General features: G+C 40.3%; 1 protein-coding gene across 3 annotated transcripts in view; it reads right to left on the reverse strand.

Annotated features, from left to right (window-relative positions):
* Positions 1 to 24451, reverse strand: part of kif15 (kinesin family member 15) — an 87660-nt gene that overhangs the window by 49519 nt on the left and 13690 nt on the right. For 2 of the 3 annotated variants that reach the window (XM_067436835.1, XM_067436834.1), the window contains exons 7-14: positions 15572 to 15751; positions 12941 to 13150; positions 7264 to 7389; positions 7064 to 7186; positions 6841 to 6973; positions 6643 to 6725; positions 4087 to 4284; positions 586 to 772 (exon numbers count right to left, since the gene is read on the reverse strand). In XM_067436835.1, coding sequence (XP_067292936.1) covers positions 586 to 772; positions 4087 to 4284; positions 6643 to 6725; positions 6841 to 6973; positions 7064 to 7186; positions 7264 to 7389; positions 12941 to 13150; positions 15572 to 15751 — 1240 coding nt within the window. The remainder of the gene's footprint in view (positions 1 to 585; positions 773 to 4086; positions 4285 to 6642; positions 6726 to 6840; positions 6974 to 7063; positions 7187 to 7263; positions 7390 to 12940; positions 13151 to 15571; positions 15752 to 24451) is intronic. The other variant, XM_067436836.1, reaches the window with a different exon arrangement.

Genomic DNA, 24451 nt, shown 5'->3' on the forward strand with positions numbered 1-24451 from the left:
GATTTGGTAAAGTCCTGTGACAGCAGTGAGTGCAGTGTTTATGGGCGCAGTGCGTTTTCTCTCTCGCTGACTCGCTCTAGTCACACACGCACCCTACCGGGAGAAGAGCCCGTACGGCTCATACAAAGACCTTCCGCTCTAGTAACGCCAAGCCGACCCATACTCGAAAAAAACTCTCCGAAACTTGTGAGAAACCGGAAGGAGTATTTTTGACACAGAAATACTCCATCAAACGTCCAACATTAGTTTTTGAAACTTTGTCTATGTTTAGGATGGGAATCCAAGTCTTTAACAGTGTAAAAAGCTCAGTATGCATGAACCAGCATCCCCCCCCCCCCCTTTAAGGAATGAAAAATACAGTAAATAGGCCTTTGCGCATTTAGCAAGTTTGTTTAGATGATGCTTGTAGTGTAAATGTATGCACCCGTGCTCTTTTCCAGTTTGTAAACATTAGCTCTAGCTATAAAGCTCACATTTAAATGAATGTGTAATTAAATCACGTACGTTTAACTTTGACATGTCTACTTTACACATATCTGCAACCCATTGTGGCAAATAGTTAAAAGAAAGGTTTGAGTTGTTCACCTCCTTTGGTCTCCTCTGTTCTCTGAGCCTCCAGCAGCTGTAGGAAGGTCTTCTCCAGCGCAGCTAATGACTGAATTTTGGTTTCAACAGCAGATTTGACAGAATCCAGAGCACGCAGGGCTCGAATCTCCTCCCGCAGGGCGCAGTTCTCTGCTGCATACCGCATCATCCGTGGGTGGTGCTCCAACTGACAAAAAGAAAAACATTTTTTGAAAAATGTTTGCATAGTTGTATAGCTACTACTAGGAATTTATATTAGCAGGTCAACACCAAAACTGAAAGACATTAACAAGGTGTTAAACACTAGTAAGTTCTACAAATTACAGATGAAGCATTCAACATAGTAGAAAATTAAACCAATAATTTGCCATACAAATTGACTTAATATGCAGTGTTAATATTAAAAAAGAGTCTTCAGAGTAGGGTGACCAGACGTCCCGTTTTTCCTGGGACAGTCCTGTTCTTCAGCCCTATTTCTTCCCAACTAATTATGAAAAAGTCTCGTTTTGTCCCATATTTCTTCTTTCCTAAATGGTCTTTGCTGCTGGGTGGTCATATAAAAGCAGTCTTCTGTCATGCGAGAATAGCTTAATCAAAAAGTAGACAATTGCTTTGACCATCCAATCAGAGTTCGTTATTGATTAACTTGCCGTTAGTGAAGGCAGAATATTAGAGAGTAAGACGCTAAAATGTGAAAGAAGAGTGTGCACATTTAATGAGGATCTTCCAAAAGAGCCCATCAAGTTATTGTGCGCAGTAATAAAAGAATAGAGTACTTTGATTAAGCAGGGCTCCAGACAAAATTATCAATTAAGGAGCTATTGGCTCCTATAAGGGAAAAGGTTAGGTGCCAAATAATTTTTTATAAGTGCCACAAAAGAATAAAAGCGTTTTCAATTTTCACGTGCACTTAAATGGCCAGTGTTGAATTTTTAGCTCCTTCCATTCTCTAATGAAGACAAGTTAAAGTAAAAAATTGTTTTGTCTTTTTTGCCTGTGTGGAACTGAAACAGCAACTTAAATCTATGTGCCTCTTAACATTTTAACATGCACACACACACAGACTTTCAGTTCTCTCCACTTTAGGCTTATAGGCTTTATTAATTTATAAATGTATTGTCATACACATACATCGCTTCACAGCCGTTACACATCACATAGGCCAGGGGTTTTCAAACTTTATGATGCGAAGGACCACCAAATATGATGAACCTTTTATGAGGGACCCCGTTCCTTCAATCCATCCAATTATATATCATGGAAGAAAAAAAAAACTTTAAACTTTTAGATAAACAGTAAATGTGAAAAATAGCTACAAGTTAACAGATTGCTTCCAAACTTAAATTGGCTATGCTTAATGCTGAATGTATAAACCTGAAGAAGAACATTTTCAATTAAAAATATTTTGTATAAGCAACTTTCACAATGAATGTATGTAAGCAGCTTGCATACTGCGTTAAGAACACTGCCTATACAACCCCAGTGAGCAAGATAAAGAGGGCTTTAGTGAGAAAAACTTCAGGCAAAACATTTACAGTGCTTGTTGTCTTTTACTGCATATGATAATTCATACTCAGAGAGTAAAACTAAAATGACATTCACTATGATGAGTTAAAACATTTCAAATGCAACTTCAAAACCTGCATTAAGTATTTATTAAAAAACACTATGTAAAAAGCTTGTCTCGTCTCGTTCTCGTGAGATAAGGGTCTCGCCACACCCCTAATGGCTAATAAAGAAGAAAAAGTTTCAGAAAATACTCATGGAAGAACTTTGAAAGGTCCTTTGTTTGAATTGAATGTACTAATATGTACAAACTAAAGTGTTTAAATGGAATTACAGATTTTGCAGTGGCATTATCAAATCAAATCAAAATGTATTTATAGGGCACTTTTTAAAATCAACTAGTGCTTAGCAAAGTGCTGGACACACATATAGAGTAAAATACAAAGAAAACAAAACAATCAATAATAGGGGAAAAGAGCCAAAACAGAACAAAACACAAGTAGACAATAAGAGAGCAGTACTCAAATAGTGTCAAAAGCCAAACCATAAAAATAAGTTTTTAAACTAGATTTAAAAACGGCAAGTGTATGAACCTGCTTAATATAAAGAGGCAAACTATTCCAGAGCTTTGAGGCTGCCACAGCAAAGGCTCGGTCCCCCCTGCTCTTCAACTTTGCCCGTGGAGCAACTAAGAGCAAATGGTCGGTGGACCTTAAAGCTCCTTGTGGGGTATAAGGCTTAATCAGGTCAGAAGGATATTTCGGTGCTAAACCATTAAGGGATTTAAAAAACAAACATCCAAATCTTTAAATTAATTCTGAATTGTACAGGTAACTAGGCCTGTCACGATAACAAATTTTGCTGGACGATAAATTGGCCAAGAAATTATTGCGATAAATGATAATATTGTCGTTCTGAGGCCATTTTCATCTAAAATAATGATAATGGCATAAAAATGCTGGTACATATTTTCAAAGATCAATAAACTTTAATTTCTAAAGACTATTTAACACTAAAAATGGAAAACATTTTAAATAATCGGATCATTTTTCGGATCAGAATAAAGGGGGAGGAGACCATTTTCTATCCAATTATTACATGAAAGCTTTCGTTGTTAACATAACCTATATGGTTTATAGGTAAACCGAGAACTTTTGGTGTTAACAAAAATAACCTATATGGTTATGGTTTTAACAAAAATAAAATTAATAACCAGATGAATAAATAATATTTTACTCTACTAGTTGTTAAAGTGCAATGTGAAAATGGGCCTAAGCCTATAATGACTTTTTTTTAACAAAAAGATTAGGATGTCAACATTCTCAGCAGAGAGAGTACCTCTCACGCCTGTTTCACACAACGTGTATTTATTATTTTTATTTAAAATCCAAAAGTTGTTTTTTTTAAACATGGGGGGACAAAAAGGACAAGTGGTCTCCATTATAGCATCCATCATTATTGACTTTGAAACAGAGAAACTTTACATTACATGAATCTGTGGTGGAATTACTTGATTTTCGCATCGATATGTTTGTTTTAATTGCGGACAATACGCTGTCACTTCAATTCAGCGTGTCCAGCACAGCAAAAAATAGACTCTTTGCAGAAATTAGCGCCACACAGCTGTATATGCACCGTTTTTTCTGCTCCTCCGCTAGCCATTGTTGACTGATTAAAAAGCCCTGATCACCTGAACACATGACTGCTGTGTGTAGTTTCACTGAAACTTGCCATTGAGTTTAATGGAAAAAAATTACTTGGCGATTGCTAAACAAGTAAGATTAACGTGCGTGCCGAACCATGGGTCGTGGTCCGTATGGATCATGAATCAACTGCGATCTGTTACACCCCTAGAAGCCATGTATGTTTTGTTCTGTTCAATCCATTTTTCCACTATACTTTGACTGCTGCATCACACACACACACACACACGCTGATCCACGGCATCATGCTGGACTATGCTGTTTACTCAAACACCACTGTTATGTTGTGTACCTGATCTCGAAGCAGACGGATCTCTTCCTGCAGCTCCTGGTTCTTCTGTTCAGGATCGCTTCTTTGGCCTGTCTGAAGTTCTTTCTTCAGCTGGACGATGTGATCATCTCTGAACTTCAGGATCATGCGGTTGGACTGGATGAATTTCTCCTTCTGAGCCCAAGCAGCTTCCAGCTGAGACACTTTCTGCTGAAGAACCTGTAAGAAAGACAGCCGCAGGTGGCAATTGTGGTTAGGGCAGAGCATAATGGGAAGAACATGGTGTCGTGCCATTCCAAAGCTGTTTGACTTCAGCAGGAGTTTGCAAGTAAATGACAGAATTTCTTTTGGGGTAATGTTTTTTTTGTGCATCTCATCTCGCTCAGTCAGTGTATTAAGACATCAATAAAACAGCTTGTAAACAATGTCACGTAATGTCACTGTATTTTAGAAAACTTTTGCTCTCGGGGTCCCCCTACAGTTGGGAAAAAAATAATGTCCTCAACTACTGTCGTAAGCTCAGTCATCCTACAACAGGGGACGCCATCGCGCGTGCATTTGTTGACATGACAGCCCTGATAGCCCTGAACTAGTGATGCGCGGGTCGTCTCATAACCCGCGGACCCCGTATGTCTATTTAATGGTCGCGGGTGCGGGGCGGGTTGTAAAAATATATACAGTGGTGCGGGGCGGCCAAATTTACTTCATAAAAGCGGGTTGGTGCAGCACTAACCCCTCATTTACACTGAACACGTGTGCGGCGCATTACGGCTGCGACAAGGTTTTATTCCGTTCTCCAAGCGGTGCTAACTCACACTGGGAGCATATCAGAAGCGGAGCGACTGGATGTGTGAGAGCACGTGATTTGCCTGTCCGACGTCCATTTCTTGTCTCCTAACAAGGATATATTGCCAATATACATGCAATACGTTTGGGAGTCTGCACAGGGTGTTTATTTTGAAATTGACAGGGATTTTTGACTTTTATTTTGTATTTCCGGTGCGACTTGGACCCACGTCCGTCAAAAATAGACTAGGCACCTATATTTAGCGAAGCGGCGCGGAGAGAAGCTTCTGAAACGTGCCGCGTTGCGGCCGGTGTAAACACAAGCATTGACAAGAATGGGCGCGATCAGCTCCGCTAGCCGTGTCGCAGCCGTAATGCGCCGCACACGTGTTCAGTGTAAATGAGGGGTAGCAGTTCCCCTGAACACTGCAGGAGGAGTTCACATGCAGGTGTTCTTCATCACAGGTACAGTCAGTGGCATGTTTCAGCAGGTCATATGAATATAATTTCCTTTTATTTTTGTCAAATGCCAAATAATCGCGATGCTCACATTTACAAGCCAGCGTCATTATAGTAGTCTATTGGTTAGCGTTTTACAGAATCTATATGATACTTCAGTTCAATGTTTGAGTGGTAGCTCACCGTAACAAGCAGGACAGCATCGGTCGGGCACGCCTCCTTCAGCTCACGCCGACGAGCAAACGCTGGTTGATCCTCGTCCTGCCTTTAATCACATCACTTTTTCGTTTCCTCTTATTGCTTTCCTCCAACAAAACCTTTTCTTTCTTATTTGTCTCTGCGGCTTCGGACATGACTATATTATCCGACGAACAAAGTTGGGCTCGCACGTCCTAATTTAAGGAAGTGTGTGTGTTGGTGGAAGTGACGTATATGCCGTAAAGCAGTCGAATTTTGTAGTTCTTTTTGTTCTCGGGTTACTACCCGAAACCTGAAGTTTAAAAGTACGATTAAAAACGATACAGACCCCATCAGGCTATGGCAGACGTGGCATTCAACCTATTGTAAGTCGATGTATCATCACAAGAGTCTTGAAAATATATTATGAAGGTTGAAAAGTTACCTAGTGCTGCTTTAAGTGACCATACAATCGTTAGTCAGCTATAAAAATTAACTCTAGAAAGAATCATTTTGCTAAATATATATATGCACCACATTAAATATTTTTTTTATGTTCTTGAATATTTAAAGGTGTCATAAACTGGCTTAAAAAAAAAAATGTATACTGTTGTCTGAGGTCAACTTAATGACGTTCATGTGGTTTTTACATTCAAAAACATCATAATGAATAAGTAACAGGCTATTTTCTCAATCTCACATCCTTATGCTTGCCCATTTTTCAACTTTGAGGACCAAATATTTAGTTGCTGCCTAATATATCCCACCCACTAACAGGTGTTGTGAATTACGTTTAACTTTAATATTTAAATGATTGATTTCCTAATGTTTTGGGTGTGTACCACTACTTAATCATAGGCTCAGATTATAAATTGTTACGGCTTAGGTTTGGGTTATTCCTAGTTAAGGATCTACACCTGTCTTAAATTTGTGACTGTATTTAAGATGTCTGTCGTTTGTGGGAGGAGGAGCCTTAGCCCTATCCTGCAGCTGTACCCCAGAGCTGGACCGTCAACTTGTTTTGTTCTGTTAATTATATATTTATTTACTGTTGTTCATTTATTATTTTGTTTAAGATATATTTTGGACCCTCTCTTTTGTTACTTCCTTGAGCAGGAATGTAGCAGTTCTCAATGAAAACAAATAAATAAGCACCTTCTTCTCCTCTTGTCCTTTCTTCCAGAAGTCCATGGCCTGAATGAACTGTGTCTTATAGGAAATTTTAGCGTCAGAGTCTGCTGTAACACAAACACCAGTTTAAATAATAATGATTAAATGCATGTGCTCACTGTAGTTCTAGTTTCTGATGTCTAAACAGATGGATTGACTGTGTGAGTTCTGTAATGTGTATACCTGTTGGCTGGTCTGTTGGCGTAAGCTCTACAATGCGTGTTTGTGAAAGAGCATTTGCGAGCTGCTCCTTTAGCTTTTTCACTTCTGCTTGCAGTTGTCTGACATTACCCTGAGTGTCCTCATTTACCATAGCCTACAGAGACAAACACACAGATCAGTCTTCACATTTCTTCAAGAACACTAAGACGATCATGAATGTTCAGATGAATAATTCTTGTTCAACCTTATTTTTGATGAGTTTGGCCCTCTGAGCAAACTGCAGAGTGGAAAGCGTCTCTCCAAAGCACTTGGAACCAGGATGAACGTTAGCGATGATGTACGTCTTAGCATTTCCGCCCAGAGAGTCCTGACAATATGAACAGCAGTCAGACACGATTCACTCATCTGCGTATATTCATAGAAACATTCTCAGAGCACCCTCACCCTGAGCAGGAAGGTCAGTTTCGAATCTCTATAACAAATATGACGGTTTTTCCCATTGGACACATCCATCAGGGCCATGATCACCTGACCGAGACACATCAGTGACCGGTTTATGCTGCTTGCCTCCTAAAGAATTCAAGTCAAAAGTTACAGGTTATTTTTATTTTATTTTTTTGTGATAACTGGAGTAACATAAATATATTTAAAGCAGTTGTTTAACATTAAGATTGCAGGAAATATATAAGTTGGATTAGTGTTGCATTGCTATATCTTTAAAGAGCCTCCCTTTTATGATCCATATTTAACTTTACCACACTGAGAATAAATACATTGCTAATTTTACTTAACAAACCTTAGTGTTATGAGGTAATGTATTCCATTACATTAGGACAGTATAATTGCCCTAATGACACACTGGGATACAATAAAAACATGAACACATCATATTGGTGTTTCCAGGGAATAAACAAACAAACAAAACAAAAAACAAATAACATAAGTGGATTTTTGTCCACATTAGCTGTGATAGAGTATCACTTTTCACTTGCATTTATTTAAAATGGATTCAAGTTAAATATTATTGTAATACAATCCTTCATTAATGTTTGGAAACAAAAATTGATTTCAATTCTGGAACCTAATACTTAAGGCCAGGAATCTGATACTTCTTATTACTACTAATACAATGTGTCACCAACGCCGCCTCAGATCTGTTTTTCAGTATGTGTGGACACTCTTCCTGGAACAACACGCTGAACACCGCAACTAAACCCAATTAACAATTTATTAAAGGGGTAATGAATTGAGAAGTCAAATTTCCCTTGAGCTTTTGATATATAAAAGTCATGGTAATATAAGAATATCCTGTAAGTTTCAGAGCTGAAAACTTTCTTGTTAGTCAAAGAAAAGCTTTTATAGACACCAGGCCCAGCAAACGGTTCTGTGCTTTATACTGTCAGTGCGCGACGAAACGCCTCTACAGCGCGTCTAATCCAGTAGCCCCGCCCACCGACTCATGGAGGGCTCGTGCTAGCTGGTCAACAACAATAAACATGCAGAGGAAGATAGCAAGATATTGCGCTATTCCTGGTTGTGGAAGAGCACAGTCGCTGCATAAGCTTCCTTCAGATCCTAATATTAGGAATGTGTGGTTGAACTTTATTTATAATGAAGTTCCAGCTCACGTGGGGAAGACTTCAGTTCACTGAGGGATCGTTTGTAAACCAATCTCCGTTCGATGCTGGATTTGGATCCGACAGGAATGGTGCAACACTTATGTGAGTAAAATGTGCTTTTATATGTAATAGTATTGCATTGTTATAGATCGTTTTGCTTACGTGTACGTCTAACAGAGTATACATTTAGGCCATCCTTAAAAATATTCTTGTTTGCTGTAACCCGACTGACCCTTTCAAATTAGGACTGACTCAATTTTTTTTGTTTTTTTTTGCTTTTAGTCCGACATGCCATGAATTATAAATAGATATGAAGTAAAACTATTAAAAATGCTGTGTTTCATCTTGCACAACTTCCTTCCCTTCACAGCGGTGAGCATTGGTTCCCCTAAACCCTAAACTTAATGCCAGAATCAACACAATCTGTGATTATTGTAAAATGCAGTCTCTACTGTTGCTAAATTGTGGAACGTGTTTGTTAATAAATAGATCTATTAAAGTGTTACTTCAGCAATTAGCATATAGCTTTCTTTCAGAAAAAACCCTGGAGCATATTCAAATGACCGTGCCCGACTGAAAACGAGCCAGACTGAACGCGCGTATGCCTGAATGTATGCCACGAACGGGGACACGTTTACCTCACCACATGAGCTCATTCAGCTCATTCATCACGGTGAATGTGATCTGACTCCTGCAGCGTCGCTGTGTGCTGACACTCCCTCAGCAGCTGAATCACATTATAATGAACAGACACGTTCAGTTTTTAATTGTAGTGTCTGTTCTCTAACTGAACTGATTTTATGAAGATGAATGCGGTGGTGGGAAAGTGATCAGTGATTCAGAAGCGGTGGCTTTGGGAGTGGCCTCGTAGGGCAGGGAATTGTTGTCTGACAATGAGACAAAAATACATTTTCTCAGTCTAGAAAGCACCAAATTCAAAAATAATTTCACATTTCAACTACATTAATGACCCAGTTTAAATACAGATTCATCTTCCCAGCACTGAAGTACTCCTTTAAAAGCACAATAAACTGTGCAAGAGTTTCCAGCTTCGAGGTAGCTAATGCGTGTGTGCTTTGAAACCAACCGCAACACGCACATTATAGTAGTCTTCGTGTATTTGAAACCATCAAATACACACAATGTCAAAATGACCGCTTGGAGAGTGTTCACTTAAACATAGTTTTCATCTTAAATGGGCGTTAATAGTTGGAAGAAAATATTATGTATATTATTAGATCTGCATTCGGCCTTAAAGGGGCAGCGTCTAATAAACCCTGACGATTGTGTCATTAATGTGAATCAAACAACAAAACGCGAAGAGAAAGATACTCGCAGCTTTAAAAAGCATTAATCTATTAATTTGTACAGTGAAAACTATGCAGTGTTATTTTATATTTTATTATTAGATGTCTTTGTAGGCCATTACCCAAACAGTAATGTTAGACATTCCTGAAATTAAAGCACTATTTTATTTGTATCTTTGTTTAACTGTACTTTTACTGTATTTATTTGACCATTTGTTTGTACTTTGCTTCTTGTTCTTGTTCTTCGTATGCATACAGTCCCTGACAAAAGTCTTGTCGCTTGTGTACAAATTGACCTAAAGTGCCGCTGAAATATATTTCTAATCAAGATTTTTTTACAAGAAACGGCTGATTTTAATCCCACCAGCTTTTGTGATAATGTTTCAGTGAAAAACTAAACTTTCAAAAAGTATTCTAATATTCACAGCTTGGTAAAGCCCATTGAGTCAATTTTTGCAAAGACATAAGTGTTGTCACCTTGTCATATGAGCTTCACCTGTGACTAATAATGGATCAATTAGGTCTCAAGTGTGTATAAAAAGAGACCCCAGTACACTAGACCTTCACATCAACTGCAACTAGACCTTTGCAAACATGCCTAAGATTCACCCAGAGACTAATGTTTTGATTATCAAGAGGCTGAAGACCAGATCCACTGCTGATGTGGCAGACACCTTCAATGTGTCTCAACGTCAAGTACAGAGGATAAAAAAAGATTTGAAGAGACTGGAGACGTTTTTGACAAGCCCAGGTCAGGCAGACCCCGCAAGACAACTGCTCGAGAGGACCATTTGTTGGCTCGAAAATCCAAGGCCAGCCCATTTTCCACTGCAGCAGAGCTCCACGAGACCTGATCACCTGAAGTCCCTGTGTCAACCAGAACAGTTTGTCGGATTCTGTCTCGAAATGGCCTCCATGGTCGAATCAGTGTCCAGAAGCCAGCACTAAACAAAAGACAATTGAAAAAACGTGTGGCATTTGCCAAGGCCCACAGCCTGCTAAAAGGATGGACACTGGAAAAGTGGCAGAAGGTGGATTTTTCAGATGAATCTTCTGTTTTTACACCACAGTCGCCGCAAATATTGCAGGAGACCTACTGGAGCCAGAATGGATCCGAGATTCACCCAGAAAACAGTGAAGTTTGGTGGCGGAAAAATCATGGTCTGGGGTTACATCCAGTATGGGGGTGTGCAAGAGATCTGCAGGGTGGAAGGCAACATCAATAGTCTAAAATACCAAGAAATCTTGGCTACCTCTTATATACCCAACCATAAAAGAGGCCAAATTCTGCAGCAGGACGGTGCTCCATCGCATACTTCCATCTCCACATCAAAGTTCCTCAAGGCGAAGAAGATCAAGATGCTCCAGGATTGGCCAGCCCAGTCACCAGACATGAACATCATTGAGCATATGTGGGGTAGGATGAAAGAGGACGCATGGAAGACGAAACCAAAGAATATTGATGAACTCTGGGAGGCATGCAAGACTGCTTTCTTAGCTATTCCTGATGACTTCATCAATAAATTGTATGAATCCTTGCCAAACCGCATGGATGCAGTCCTTCAAGCTCATGGAAGTCATACAAGATATTAAATTTGGATCTCACAGCGCCACAACTTAATTTGCTGACATATTTTTGTATTTGCTGAAAATTTGTTCAATTTCTGTATAGTATTAGTATAAATATTTTTTCTGTGAACATTATTTATTTCAGTGCATTAAACATCATTTGGGAGGGTTTTAGCTTTTCATATGAGCTATTTCTAACACCAATGAATTAATTAAAAGTCAGGTTAATATCAGGTATTTCTAGAAAATAGATAAGCGACAAGACTTTTGTCAGGGACTGTATATAAAACAAAAAATGCTGGTAAATGCTCTAGTGATAGATGTTTTATATTCGTTTCGTTTAAACATTGCTGTTTATTTTGCTATAGATATTTTACATGTTCAGATTATAAAGCAATGTTAATTATTTTCTTAATTTTTCTTTTTATTACAATAAAGTCTAACAAAACAAACCGATAAGAATACTGTTAAAATACTGGATGGATAAGCAGTATCTGTATAAGTAGTAATACCATTAAAACCTTAACAATACACATCATTAAACTCTAGCTGTTAAATGGTCCCAAACATAACTCTGGCGCACTTGCCTCATTTTTCCTCGTGTCCGCTGCATGTTTCACAGTAAGCATGCGCATGACCCTGCTTAATCGACAATCTAGGTTGACTTAATTAAATGTATTAGACAATTAATCGATCACTGATTATTCGCTAACATCCCTAATGAACGTGATTAGACAATAGATACAAAAGTAACTATGTATTTATTCTTTCTGTTAAACTGATGTGTGGTTTGTTAAGAGACTATTGCTCTTATAGGTTGTTGTCTCCCAATGGCATCATTTTGTGGGACTTTGCTAACCTGTATTAATTCGTGTGGAATTTTCTACAATATTCATCATGATGTAAAATAGGTCATTCTAGTCAATCTCCTGCAGTATTTCCTCTCTCAATCAGAGAAATGCAGTTAACACAGTCATGCACGGGGGGAAAAAATACCATCATATACCACGAAACCGGTATAATTCTGAAAAATATAGTTATATAAAATGTACCGGCCATACCGTACATTTATAATGTATATTTTTATTCATAAAGTGCACTGTTATTATATATTTGATTACAATTTCTGTACCTGAATTCCTGATGATCTTAAAGCATTGTCTTTTTCAAATTTTTTAATTGTTATTTTTAAATTACTGAGTGTTTATTTGTCTTTAATAATGCTTGAAATGTATATTAGTTAGGCTAGTTGTTTTTGCTATGGTATTTTTAAATCATAGTGTGTAAGTGCTCTTTAGCCTGTTGATTTTTGTTCATGGTATTCAGCCACAATGAGTAAATAAAACAAGATAATGTAGATAAAAAACTAAATTAAATGTTAATAATATCACTTTTTTTTGTTTACCTTATTGAAATAAAAAAAACGATTTGGAATCGATAAGCAGAATCGGACTCGTTAAAATTAAAACAATACCCCAAATTATATTGCACTGTAGTAAGTCTATTTATAATAATAGTATTAATAATGTATTCCTTTTAACCTAAACCTAAATTTAGTTTGAAAACTGAACAGTTTGAAGACCACTGCTTTAAAGTATTTTTAGAGGTAATGTTCAACATAAGCACCTTGAGCCGTGAACCCTCTGCATGTGTGTCCCTTTGTCTCTCTGAGCCGGCAAGATCGACCAGGTTGAGCTGAGAAGTCCTGATGTTGACCACTTCCTGTCCAGTTTCCTTTGATTCCAGCGTCATGGTGAACACAGCATGTGAACGAGACGATTCACGGTTCATTGAGGTGGATGCCACTCGACGGTTTCGCCATCCCATCGACAACACCTGCATTCAGAAATACAGCACAAGGTCACAAAAGAACTGCCAACATATTATAAATGAAGATAATATACAACCAGGTTCCCACAACATTAGAAAACCTGCACATGTGAGGCTGCCTAATTTTAAGTGATTTCTAAACCTGGAAAAGTCATTTTTTTAAATGAAAGTTATTAAGACATAAATAACCATGGTTTTTATTTTATTTTTAAAACAGAAGTGCGTGTGTCTTGCAGAAGAACATTTCAGCCTGAGCAGCTTCTCTTTTTTTATGTCTATGAAGAGTCACGCAGGGACTGTGCTACTCCACTGTGTGTACCGACCCGAACACAAAACTTACAGATTTGGTTTTAGCACTAGGAGGCTGCTCAGGTGTCAGCGGCAATAAAATTCGTCCTGTTAAAAGTTGTTCTACCACTGAAATAATTTTAGAGACATTATTTCATTATTTTAAGATTGAAAAACTACGTAGTGATGCTTTAGGTATGTACATTTTTCCAGTCATACTAATCTCTAAAATATTTTTATTGTGTTAAAATTTTGTAATTTATTTCGTTTTTTATTCTAATCCAGTAAATCTTGAACGACTGGAATAGTCATTAGAAAAAAAAGAAATTAGAAAAAAAAGCCCCTAAAACGTTTGTTCATAATACATCAACCAATTACACATCACAATTAAGCACAAATAATTTGTAACATGATGTGTAGAATACTGTTAAATACAATCCAGCACGTCACACTTTAGGATATTTCCAAAAGTTTAGTTAGACAAAAAAAAACTCTTCTGGAAGTTCCTGAAAAGAAGTCTTGCGGTTTTAAAGCCATTAAAGGGATAGTTCACCCAAAAGTGAAAATGACCCCATGATTTACTCACCCTCAAGCCATTCTAGGTGTATATGACATTCTTCTTTCAGACGAATACAATCAGAGTTATATTAAAAGAGTCCCGGCTAATCCAAGCTTTATAATGGCAGTGAATGGAAGCCCAAAATTTGCCAAAAAAATATATTCTGTATAATACCATCCTTTAAATATAGATATTTTTCCTCCTTTATTAACCCCTGGAGCCATGTGGATTACATTTATAAGGGATGGATTCATTTTTGGGGGGTTAAAATTTTCGGCTGCCATCCACTGCCATTATAAAGCTTTAGATTAGCCGGAACATACTCTCACTGTATCTGTCTGAAAGAAGAAAGTCATAAGCCCCGTTTCCACCAAAATTACCCGGAACAATTTATACCAGGAACTTTTTTACAGGAACTTTTCTCCCCCCAGACCTGCAGCTGTCTGCGTTTCCACCGCTAAATAAAGTACCGAGAAGATTAGGCAGATTAGTCCGCTGATGTAGGACTGCGCGCGACTGCTCCTCCAAGTCAGTGACGGACAGTAATCATTTTTGCGTGTACCGATTGAAAGATTTAGTGGACTGTTTACATGAGACGTTATCTAAACCAATCTGGTGTTTGCATGTGATGACTTTCAATCGCAATCATTTTGTCACATAAGCAGTTTGTCTGCCGCATCAAAAATGTCAACGCTGTTTTCTCCAGCAGCTGGGATGTGTTTACTGTAGCCATAGCAACTCTTAACGGCCACCAGGACTAATACAGTATTATATAAGCTGTTTATTTGTTGTAAAGTGTAATAATCATCTCAGAAAAAAAAAAAAAAAAATCTTCTGTCAGGCGCAGTTAAAGTAAAAACTGCCTGGGGCAATATACGCTGTGGCATTACTCCAACATTATCTTCATAACTTACGAAATAAAAAGTTAACCCCTCAGAAAAATTAACTTTCCTCTCTTGTCAACATGAGTCACGTCATGTAAGGAATCTACACTTAATAGTAATCGGTCAGGTCGTTTACATGGTGAAAAATAGACTGTAAAAAAATGAATAACAAGTATGGAAGAGATTCATTGTTATAAGCTATTACGGACACTGTACGTGAGTTGGCTGAGACGAACGCGCTCCATCAGACAGAGAGCAAGACTGATATTTACTGAACGCAGACCGAACCTCGCAAAAGACTTTTAAAAATGCCGGTTGAAATAAAATGCTGCGTGAGCTAAACCAATCAGCATGTTCAGCACCCAAGTCCCGCCCTCGAAAGTTCCTAAACTTTGAAAAAGTACTACCTCGCGAGCAGGGCCGTTTGGAGGGGGAAATATTTACCCGGAACTTCATTTAGACCCTGGTTCCTGCGGTCTAAACACACCGAGTACCACCCCAAAGTTCCTGGTTCCTGGGTAAAGTTCCTGTGGTGGAAACGGGGCTATATATACCTAGGATGACTTGATAGTGAATCATGGGGTAATGTTCATTTTTGTCATCCCTGACAAAACCCCAAACAAAGGTCTGACAATTCTAAGCCATTGCTAGTATTTTTATTTTTCTAGAACTACTGTAGGTCAACATGCAAGAGACCTGATAGGCTTCTGCAGCAGATGCTGCATATTTCTCCACAGCTCCTTCAACAAAGACGCCCCTCTTGATGTCCTCTCGCAGGAACAGGCTATTGGACACACTGTCCAAAAGGTCATAAATCTGCTCATTGTAGATCTCTATAAACGAACACTTGCAGAGGAAGCTCTTCATCCCACCAGACTGCACAGAAAACAGAATGAATTAATAAACAAGAAAACCAGCAAATAAATAATTTATTGTACCCACTTATTAAGGAAAGCAAAGACTTCTATGCTTTTAATCTATAATTAAGGAGAAGAATACAAAACACTTAAAAAATAATGTTTTCTGTAGTGCCCTTAGCAGCATGATTTCAGATGTGTTCAGAAGTGAACACTAATAACACATTAATAATACATGGCACATTGAGGGGGAAAAGAGAATAAGAAATGTATCAACAATGTATTGTAGGGCTGGATGATATGTTAAAAATATATATATATATTTTAGTAAATATTTAATAGTTTTAAAAATATTGCAATATCCAATTATGTGAGGAAAACTGTGGAATACAACTGAACAGAAGAGGACACAATTTGTGTGTGAGATAGTTGTAAGATGTAATTGTAAGAATGATAAATGCATGTTGAATTTTTTTCTTTTTGGCATTATTGCCTGAGTAGACATATCATGATCCTGCGCCACAGAGCGCCATTTCAAGGTTTCATAGCCTATTACATGTATATTATATTATATTTCCCTCAAATTTTTTAATGTACATACTGATTTCACCCTGTGCTGATACACTGTGCAGCTCTTCTGTCAGAAGTTGCATATATAATGTGCGTGTCCGGTGGGAGACAGCTGAGACGCAGGGCTGAGCTTTGCCTCCGGTGTGAGACCCCCTTAAGGCATAATCAGCTTAAGAACGTGCATGTTAACGCACTCAAAGTGGTCTTTCCTCTCCAGGCAGAGGAACCTTTTTTTAAAGTTTATTTTTAAAAATGTTCTTTTACATATTTGTGTAATGTTCTGTATTTGGATTGTGGCTTTAAAACGTTTTACGAATGTTTATCTACCACATTACCTTTTATTTAAACCTAAATAAGAAAGCCATTGTCAGTAGGTCTGTCAGTCGGCAGGCAGTTTTGATCGCTTTATGAATAGTTGTTGCTGTGTGCAGTGTGTAAAGGAAAATAAAAATAGTTTTACCCTCCTGCTGACTAGTGTCGTGCCGCTCCCAACCCATTCACACACACACACAGATGATTCGACTATCAGTCGACCATAGAAGGATACGACAATTCTGATTCGAATGTGTAAACCCTTAGTTGCGGACACCCCTAATATTACATTACATTATATATATATATATATATATATATATATATATATATATATATATATATATATATATATATATATATATATATATATATACACACACAAGTAAATTATTGTTTCTATATATAAAAAAAGGAAAAACTGTCGAGCGCCTATCAGAGGCTGAGAAAGGCGACCGGTCTGTCGTGATCAGTGGCGTAGTCAGCGGGCCATTGGTTTTTCACATCAGTCATGATAGTGTAGGGGAAAGGTGTGCGGCACCAAGTTTGATGCAATTCGAGCTGCGGTTCAAATCAGTCTTTTGCCAAAGTCGACGTACTTCCTTTTCTCATCATAACAGATCGGAAACGTGTTTATTTTCAATAAAAATGAAGACATTTGAAAAGTGGAAATAAAGTGTCTAACGTTTGTTGTAACCGCTGCTCATGTTTTGTATGTGGACCAAAAATAAAATTCTGCCTATGCCACTGGTCATGATTCAAGAAGTTGATCTGCATTGGGCACAGAGGATATTAAACCTGTAAAGATGACAAAAACTATAGACTGTAAAAAAACACATTATATTCATCATAGTGGTGAGGTTAAGATATTCAGGTTGAGAGATAAATTTGAATGATTTTCAAAGTAAAATAATTTCAAAGGGATGAATTCAGAGCAAATAAATTCAGATAAATGTTTTTCAAAATAAAATATTTCAGAACTAAGCATTCAGTGGCGGTTCAATGTAAAAGAATTATGTCTCTTATTTGCTTCCATAATCACACACCCCTATGCAGAACTAGCTCCAACTACTGGTTGTAGTCTCTCGCCTCTGGCCAAAAACGACCAGCAAAAGCCCAGACTTAAAGGCACAATATGTAATGTTTCAGCATTAAAAATATAAAAGATCACTATATCTATGTTATATATTTTTTAAAGTTGTGTGTTTACATTATCCCGACAGTTCCAATTAACTTCTAAATCCAGAGAAATTAATATTTTAATTCGAAGACACGGACCGTGTCTTTATTTCCGTTATGTCGCCAGTCTTTCACGTCATATCCACGTTTGCGTCTTGCTTCCTGCGGAACTCGGCGGAACCGCCAAACTCAAAGAGGAACACTGACAGACAGTATAAGGGGAACACCCGTATAAAAAAGTCTGTATGATAATGGATCATGACTACTCTTTGCCTGTACGTTTTGTCAGCTCAACAAAGCGCAAACGTACGAGTGAAAAAAAATGACCCGAGAAGATTTTGGGACAGTAGAAGAAGCAAGAGACGTGTAAACCTTGGAGAAGCCTTTGAAAGATGGCGAAATCTTCGTGACAAGCTCGGACTGCAGAGAGATATGCTGATCTCGCTTTCGTTTTAATAAACAGGTCATTTAAGTAACCATTCAGCTAACATAATAATCATATAATCATAACATGCTGTATGTTTGCATATTGCATAGCGATCTTGACCACATTGAGACGCGTTTAGCTGAATACGTAGCCTATAACGTTACATTTTGTATTGCATCGGCTTTTCAAACAGGCGGATTCTGTGTTTTTGGAGACTGAAACTGAGACTTTTTAAAACTGATTCAAAAGTATATTTCTATCCGTATATTTGGTGACACGATGATGTCATGTGTAAAACGCAGATGGACTAGCTATTATTGGTTTTATATGTAGCTGGAGAAAGTAACGTTAGCTTCATAAGGTAATATGCCACTATCTTGGTCAATTAATATAAGGTGACCGTCACTTTTATCATATGTTAATACTAGCTACATATAATATCGATTTAATAATGATCTACTTATTCATATATCTCTGAGTTCCAAAATAAATGTTTATTAGATTGATGAATGTGGGGAGCGACACACCGCGTGTTCCAATGAACAACGTATTGCTAGTGCTGGTTCTCTCATTTACTGTTTTATGTTGGTAATGATAAACTAAATTGAAATGTATTTCCTTATTGAACAGTTGATATACAGAATGTTCGACAATCGCGGATGCCATGTCAACATATCTATAATTTGAGTAACTCAAATTATGATGCGCGGTTAATATGTCAACATAGCCTACCAACTTATAGGTGTGTTGACATAGCGACCGCCCGCACAACATTCTGACTCACACATTAGCTAACGTTACTGATAAGTTTGTTAAGTAACGGTAGCTCGCTGCTATTTCATTAGATTGGCATTACATAACGTGAAAAGCCGTAACTAAACTTAACAATAATAGAGATGTAATATAACAATTACCTTGTCAGTGAACATGTTTTCTGCTGGAGATGCCAGATTCGCTGGTTGACAGTGGCAATAATGACAACAACTCCCATGAGCACACGCACTTTCCCGACGTCATTAAAGTACGTCTGTTGTTATTATTTTGAATAAGTGACCCCTAGTGGCCAAAAGTTGCATACTGCACGTTTAAACTCATTTGAACAACTCTGGAGAGATCGGAAAATGCTGTGCACTGACGCAAAGTATGCCCAAAAATGGGTGTGCCAAGCTTGTAGCATCATACTCAAAAAGCCTTGAGGCTGTAATTGGTGCCAAAGATGCTTCAACAAATTATTGAGAAAAGGCTAACCCTGTCGAGCTCCTCCGTCACCCCTCCGGTGTCAGACGTTGCGGACCGTCTAACGCCAGGCCTGCACCCGTATGCTTGTGAAACGTGGCTGTAGGCTGGGTTCCATATGTAGCGGTTCCCTCACGGCAACCCCATATGTGTATTCTTCCACGGTTCCAGCTACCCTTCGGGCTAGACATTTGCGAAAATTTCAAACAAACTTCCTTCACATTATGTAGTATTGTTTGAAGAAAAAAAATTAATTAATTTAATCCACATTGATCTTAAAAAGGTGCCATTACAACAAATATTTAAAGTATACTGTCTGTAAGTGTTTCTACATTTCGTGCACAGCACAAAAAAAAAAAAAAACATGCAATGCAGAAATGTTCTCTTTGGCAGCGTCTTGTGCATAAAGGGTTAGTTCACCCAAAAATGACATGTATGTCCTTAATGATTCACCCTAATGTTATTCCACACCCGTAAGACCTCTGTTCATCTTCACTAGGCATGTGCCGATATCATTTTTTCATGTTGCGATTAATTGATGAAGTTTTATCACGATATTGAAATAAGTTGCAAAAAAAAGTGTTGCCATAGCATAACAGCTTTAAGAACTATTTTTGTAAGAACAAAAATAACTGAATGTTTAAATACAATAGTGCACCAAAAATATATACAGCTCTGGAAAAAAAAAATTAAGAGACCCCTCTTGAGAAATCAATGTTAAGTGGTCTCTTGATATTTTTCAGAGCTGTAAAACTACAATTTTCAAACAGATTAAAGTGCAAAAGAATTAGGCTATAAAGAACAACAGGTAGGCTTACAAATTACAATAAGGTCTCATTATTTAATGCATTAACTAAGATTGAGCAATAGCTACATTTGGTACAGAAAGTATAATGTTTTTGGTCATGTTAGTTAAAGGTGCACTATGCAGTTTTTGTCCACTAGAGGGCGCCTATGCAAAACAAATGCGTAGTTTGATGACGCAACGTGTGAGCGCAGCATCTTGGGAGATGTGGTCTTCTCATCACAGCCGGTGGAAAATAGGACTCGGGCAGAAATCACGTTCATGCATGCGGTTATTAACGTTACTGTAGTCTAAAGCAGAGCAGGACCGAGTGTTATGGACCTGAGCAAAGCTGCTGGAGCGATTGTTAAACAAATACCTGCCTTGCGAATACCGGGACTTTTATTATGACGGGACGGGACTCATTTGCCGGGCGCCTGCACAGATCTGCTCTTCCGGTTATGATTTTGAGGTAATGGAGCTCTGTTTATCATATTAGATACATTTAAGTGTGTTTAAAACGATGTTATGACGTTACTCCGTGCGTTCACTTGTTCACACTGCTAAGAGTAAAGCGCTCCTGCCAAATAAAAGCCGAAATCGAGGGTAACGCAGATATGACGCAATTGACAGGCGACTCCCTCAAATGCAATGCTGCAACGTCCCTGTCCTTAGTTAAAATAGCAATTTTCTCAAAATTTACAAATAGTTGGAAACATCTGGGATATTGTAGGTACTCAACTGAACAAAATATATAACACTGGCCTAGTGGTTTTTGGATATTTTACTGCAAAAATACTACATAGTTCACCTTTAAGAAATACTGATCATTGTTAGTTTTATCTTAGGTCCATTAAAAAAATTATTTTGATTTTGATTTATTTTAATGTTATTAAAAAGTAACTAAGAAATGAACATAGAATGATTAATTCTTTATAAGTATTTTTCATTGTCAGTTTGGTGAATAATGAATTAACATGTTAACTAATGAAGTCCTATGTCTCAAAGTTATACTGAACAATAACAAATATAATTAGAACAATTCTAATTATTAGGGTATGTTGTAGTCCAGATTAAAACATAAAAATGTTTAAATTTGAAAATAAATAGCCTATTAAGTCTTTAAGTATTAAGTATTTGGTGCTGTGATGAACAACATTGAGATTACAAAAACGAATGGCTGTTTGAAAAACGTCTCGGTTACGTATGTAACCCTCGTTCCCTGAAGGAGGGAACGGAGACGTACGTCAGAACTGAACCGACGAATGGGATCTTACTTTAGAGACCAATCCTACTTCGAGCATCTAACAACGAGCCAATGAAATTTGGCATGCGATCACGCATTCCACGCTCCGCCCCGCAGCGCGGGTATAAATAGGAAGTGGAATGGTAGATCAGCGCTTTTTCTGCTGAGGAGCCGAAAGGTGACCGGACTCCCAGCGGAAGCACAGCATCTGGCGACGGGACGTACGTCTCCGTTCCCTCCTTCAGGGAACGAGGGTTACATACGTAACCGAGACGTTCCCTTTCAGTCGGTCACGTTCGACGTACGTCAGAACTGAACCGACGAATGGGATCCCTATGGAAAACGCCAGGATGCTGGCCCTTCCAGCGTCCTGCTTGAGCGCTCTGTACCGTCTAGTATGGTACGGAAGTCAGGGCTCCAAGCAGGGAGTACAGTCACTGCTGTTTCTGCAAGACCCACTCAGAATGACTATTGGATAACGCTGGGAAAGCGTGCCTACCTCGACTCGAGAGAGAGGGTACGCTGCGGGGCCACGTCCTTCAGGGAAGGAGAGGTGGCAGAATACACATAAGGACTAACCTGGCAGGGTAGTGCAACATATGGCAGTCTCTGGGGTGGTTCCAGCCTGATTGAAGGGGGGAAAGAACACGCCCAGAGACGACAGAGCGGGCTCTGTCGAGGGAAAGACACGGGGCTAGCCCGAAGGGTAGCTGGAACCGTGGAAGAATACACATATGGGGTTGCCGTGAGGGAACCGCTACATATGGAACCCAGCCTACAGCCACGTTTCACAAGCATACGGGTGCAGGCCTGGCGTCAGACGGTCCGCAACGTCTGACACCGGAGGGGTGACGGAGGAGCTCGACAGGGTTAGCCGGTTTCCCGGGGAACACAACTGGAGACAATAGACGCATGTATCCGGCCCAGAGGGCGGGAGTGGCGTTTCGCAAGCCGACACTTAGAACGGGCACTTAGCGCTCCTGGCCCCTGGGGGCGAGGATGCGGGAAGATACCGGCTCTACACGTAAGCTATAGAATCTAGCAAACGTGTTAGGTGTCGCCCAGCCCGCAGCTCTACATATGTCTGTCAGCGAGGCGCCTTGAGCCAGCGCCCAGGAAGAAGCAACACTCCGAGTGGAGTGAGCTCTTACACCGAACGGGCAAGGCACGTCTTGGGACTGGTAGGCCAAGACTATAGCATCCACTATCCAGTGGGCTAACCTCTGCTTGGAGACAGCCTTTCCCTTCTGCTGGCCTCCATAACAGACGAAGAGTTGCTCTGAGGTCCGAAGGCTTTGGGTCCGGTCAACGTAAGCGCGAAGAGCGCGGACCGGACACAGCAAAGCCAGGGCTGGGTCTGCCTCCTCCGAAGGCAGCGCTTGCAGGTTCACCACCTGATCCCGGAAGGGAGTGGTAGGAACCTTGGGCACATATCCGGGCCGGGGTCTCAGGACAACGTGAGAGTTACCCGGCCCGAACTCTAGGCACGATTCGTTGACCGAAAGTGCATGCAGGTCCCCTACCCTCTTGATCGAGGCCAATGCCGTCAGGAGCACTGTCTTCATTGACAAGATTTTCAACTCACAAAACGCCAAAGGCTCGAAGGGAGGGCTCTGAAGTGCTCGGAGCACTAGAGCTAAGTCCCAAGAGGGTATCGAGGATGGACGAGGAGGATTTAGTCTCCTCGCACCTCTGAGGAACCTGACGATTAGGTCGTGCTTCCCCACGGACTTACCTTCTACTACATCATGGTACGCTGCTATTGCTGCAGCATATACCTTGAGGGTGGAGGGAGACAGCCTTCTCTCCAACCCATCTTGCAGGAAGGAAAGCACGACACTGATCGAACACCTTCGGGGGTCTTCCCGGCGGGAAGCGCACCACTCAACGAACAGGTTCCACTTCAGAGCATAGAGGCGCCTCGTAGAGGGGGCTCTAGCTGAAGCGATGGTATCTACGACAGCTTGTGGTAGTCCATCTAGAACCTCCGCGTCCCGTCCAGGGACCAGACATGAAGATTCCAGAGGTCTGGACGCGGGTGCCATAGCGTGCCCCGTCCCTGAGAAAGAAGGTCCTTCCTCAGGGGAATCGGCCAAGGAGGGGCTGTCGCGAGGAGTGTGAGTTCTGGGAACCAGGTCCGGTTGGGCCAATACGGCGCAACTAACAAGACCTGCTCCTCGTCCTCCCTGACCTTGCACAGAGTCTGTGCAAGAAGGCTCACTGGGGGAAACGCATACTTGCGTAGGTCCCGGGGCCAGCTGTGCGCCAGTGCATCTGTGCCGAGGGTACCCCCGGTTAGGGAATAGTACCACTGGCAATGGGTCGAGTCCGGAGAGGCAACAGGTCGACCTGTGCGGCTCCGAACTGGTCCCATATCAGCTGGACCGCCTGGGGGTGGAGTCGCCACTCTCCCGGAGGTGTCGGCTGACGAGAGAGCTCGTCGGCTGTCTGGTTCAGCACACCAGGGACATGAATGGCCCGAAGCGACCTCAGCTGCTTCTGACTCCACAGGAGGAGGTGGCGGGCGAGTTGGAGCAGACGACGGGAGCGTAGACCACCCTGACGGTTGATGTACGCAACGGCCGTGGTGCTGTCCGTACGGACCAGTACATGCTTGCCACGCAGCGGCCCCTTGAGGCGGCGGAGTGCCAAATGTACTGCCAGTAACTCGAGGCAATTGATATGCCAATGCAATTGCGGCCCCGTCCACAGACCAGCAGCTGCATGCCCGTTGTACGTGGCCCCCCAGCCTGTGGTGGAGGCATCCGTGAATAGCACAGCATGCCTGGACACTTGTTCTAGGGGCACCCCGGCCCGGAGAAACGAAGTGCTGGACCACGGGCTGAAGGTTTGGCGGCAGTAAGGAGTCACTGGGACCCGGTACTGACCGCTCTGCCACGCCCACCTCGGGACTCGGCCATTGAGCCAGCGTTGAAGCGGTCTCATATGAAGCAATCCGAGCGGC

Source organism: Pseudorasbora parva, chromosome 25 (assembly GCF_024679245.1).
Source record: "Pseudorasbora parva isolate DD20220531a chromosome 25, ASM2467924v1, whole genome shotgun sequence".
NCBI classification, from domain to species: domain Eukaryota; kingdom Metazoa; phylum Chordata; class Actinopteri; order Cypriniformes; family Gobionidae; genus Pseudorasbora; species Pseudorasbora parva.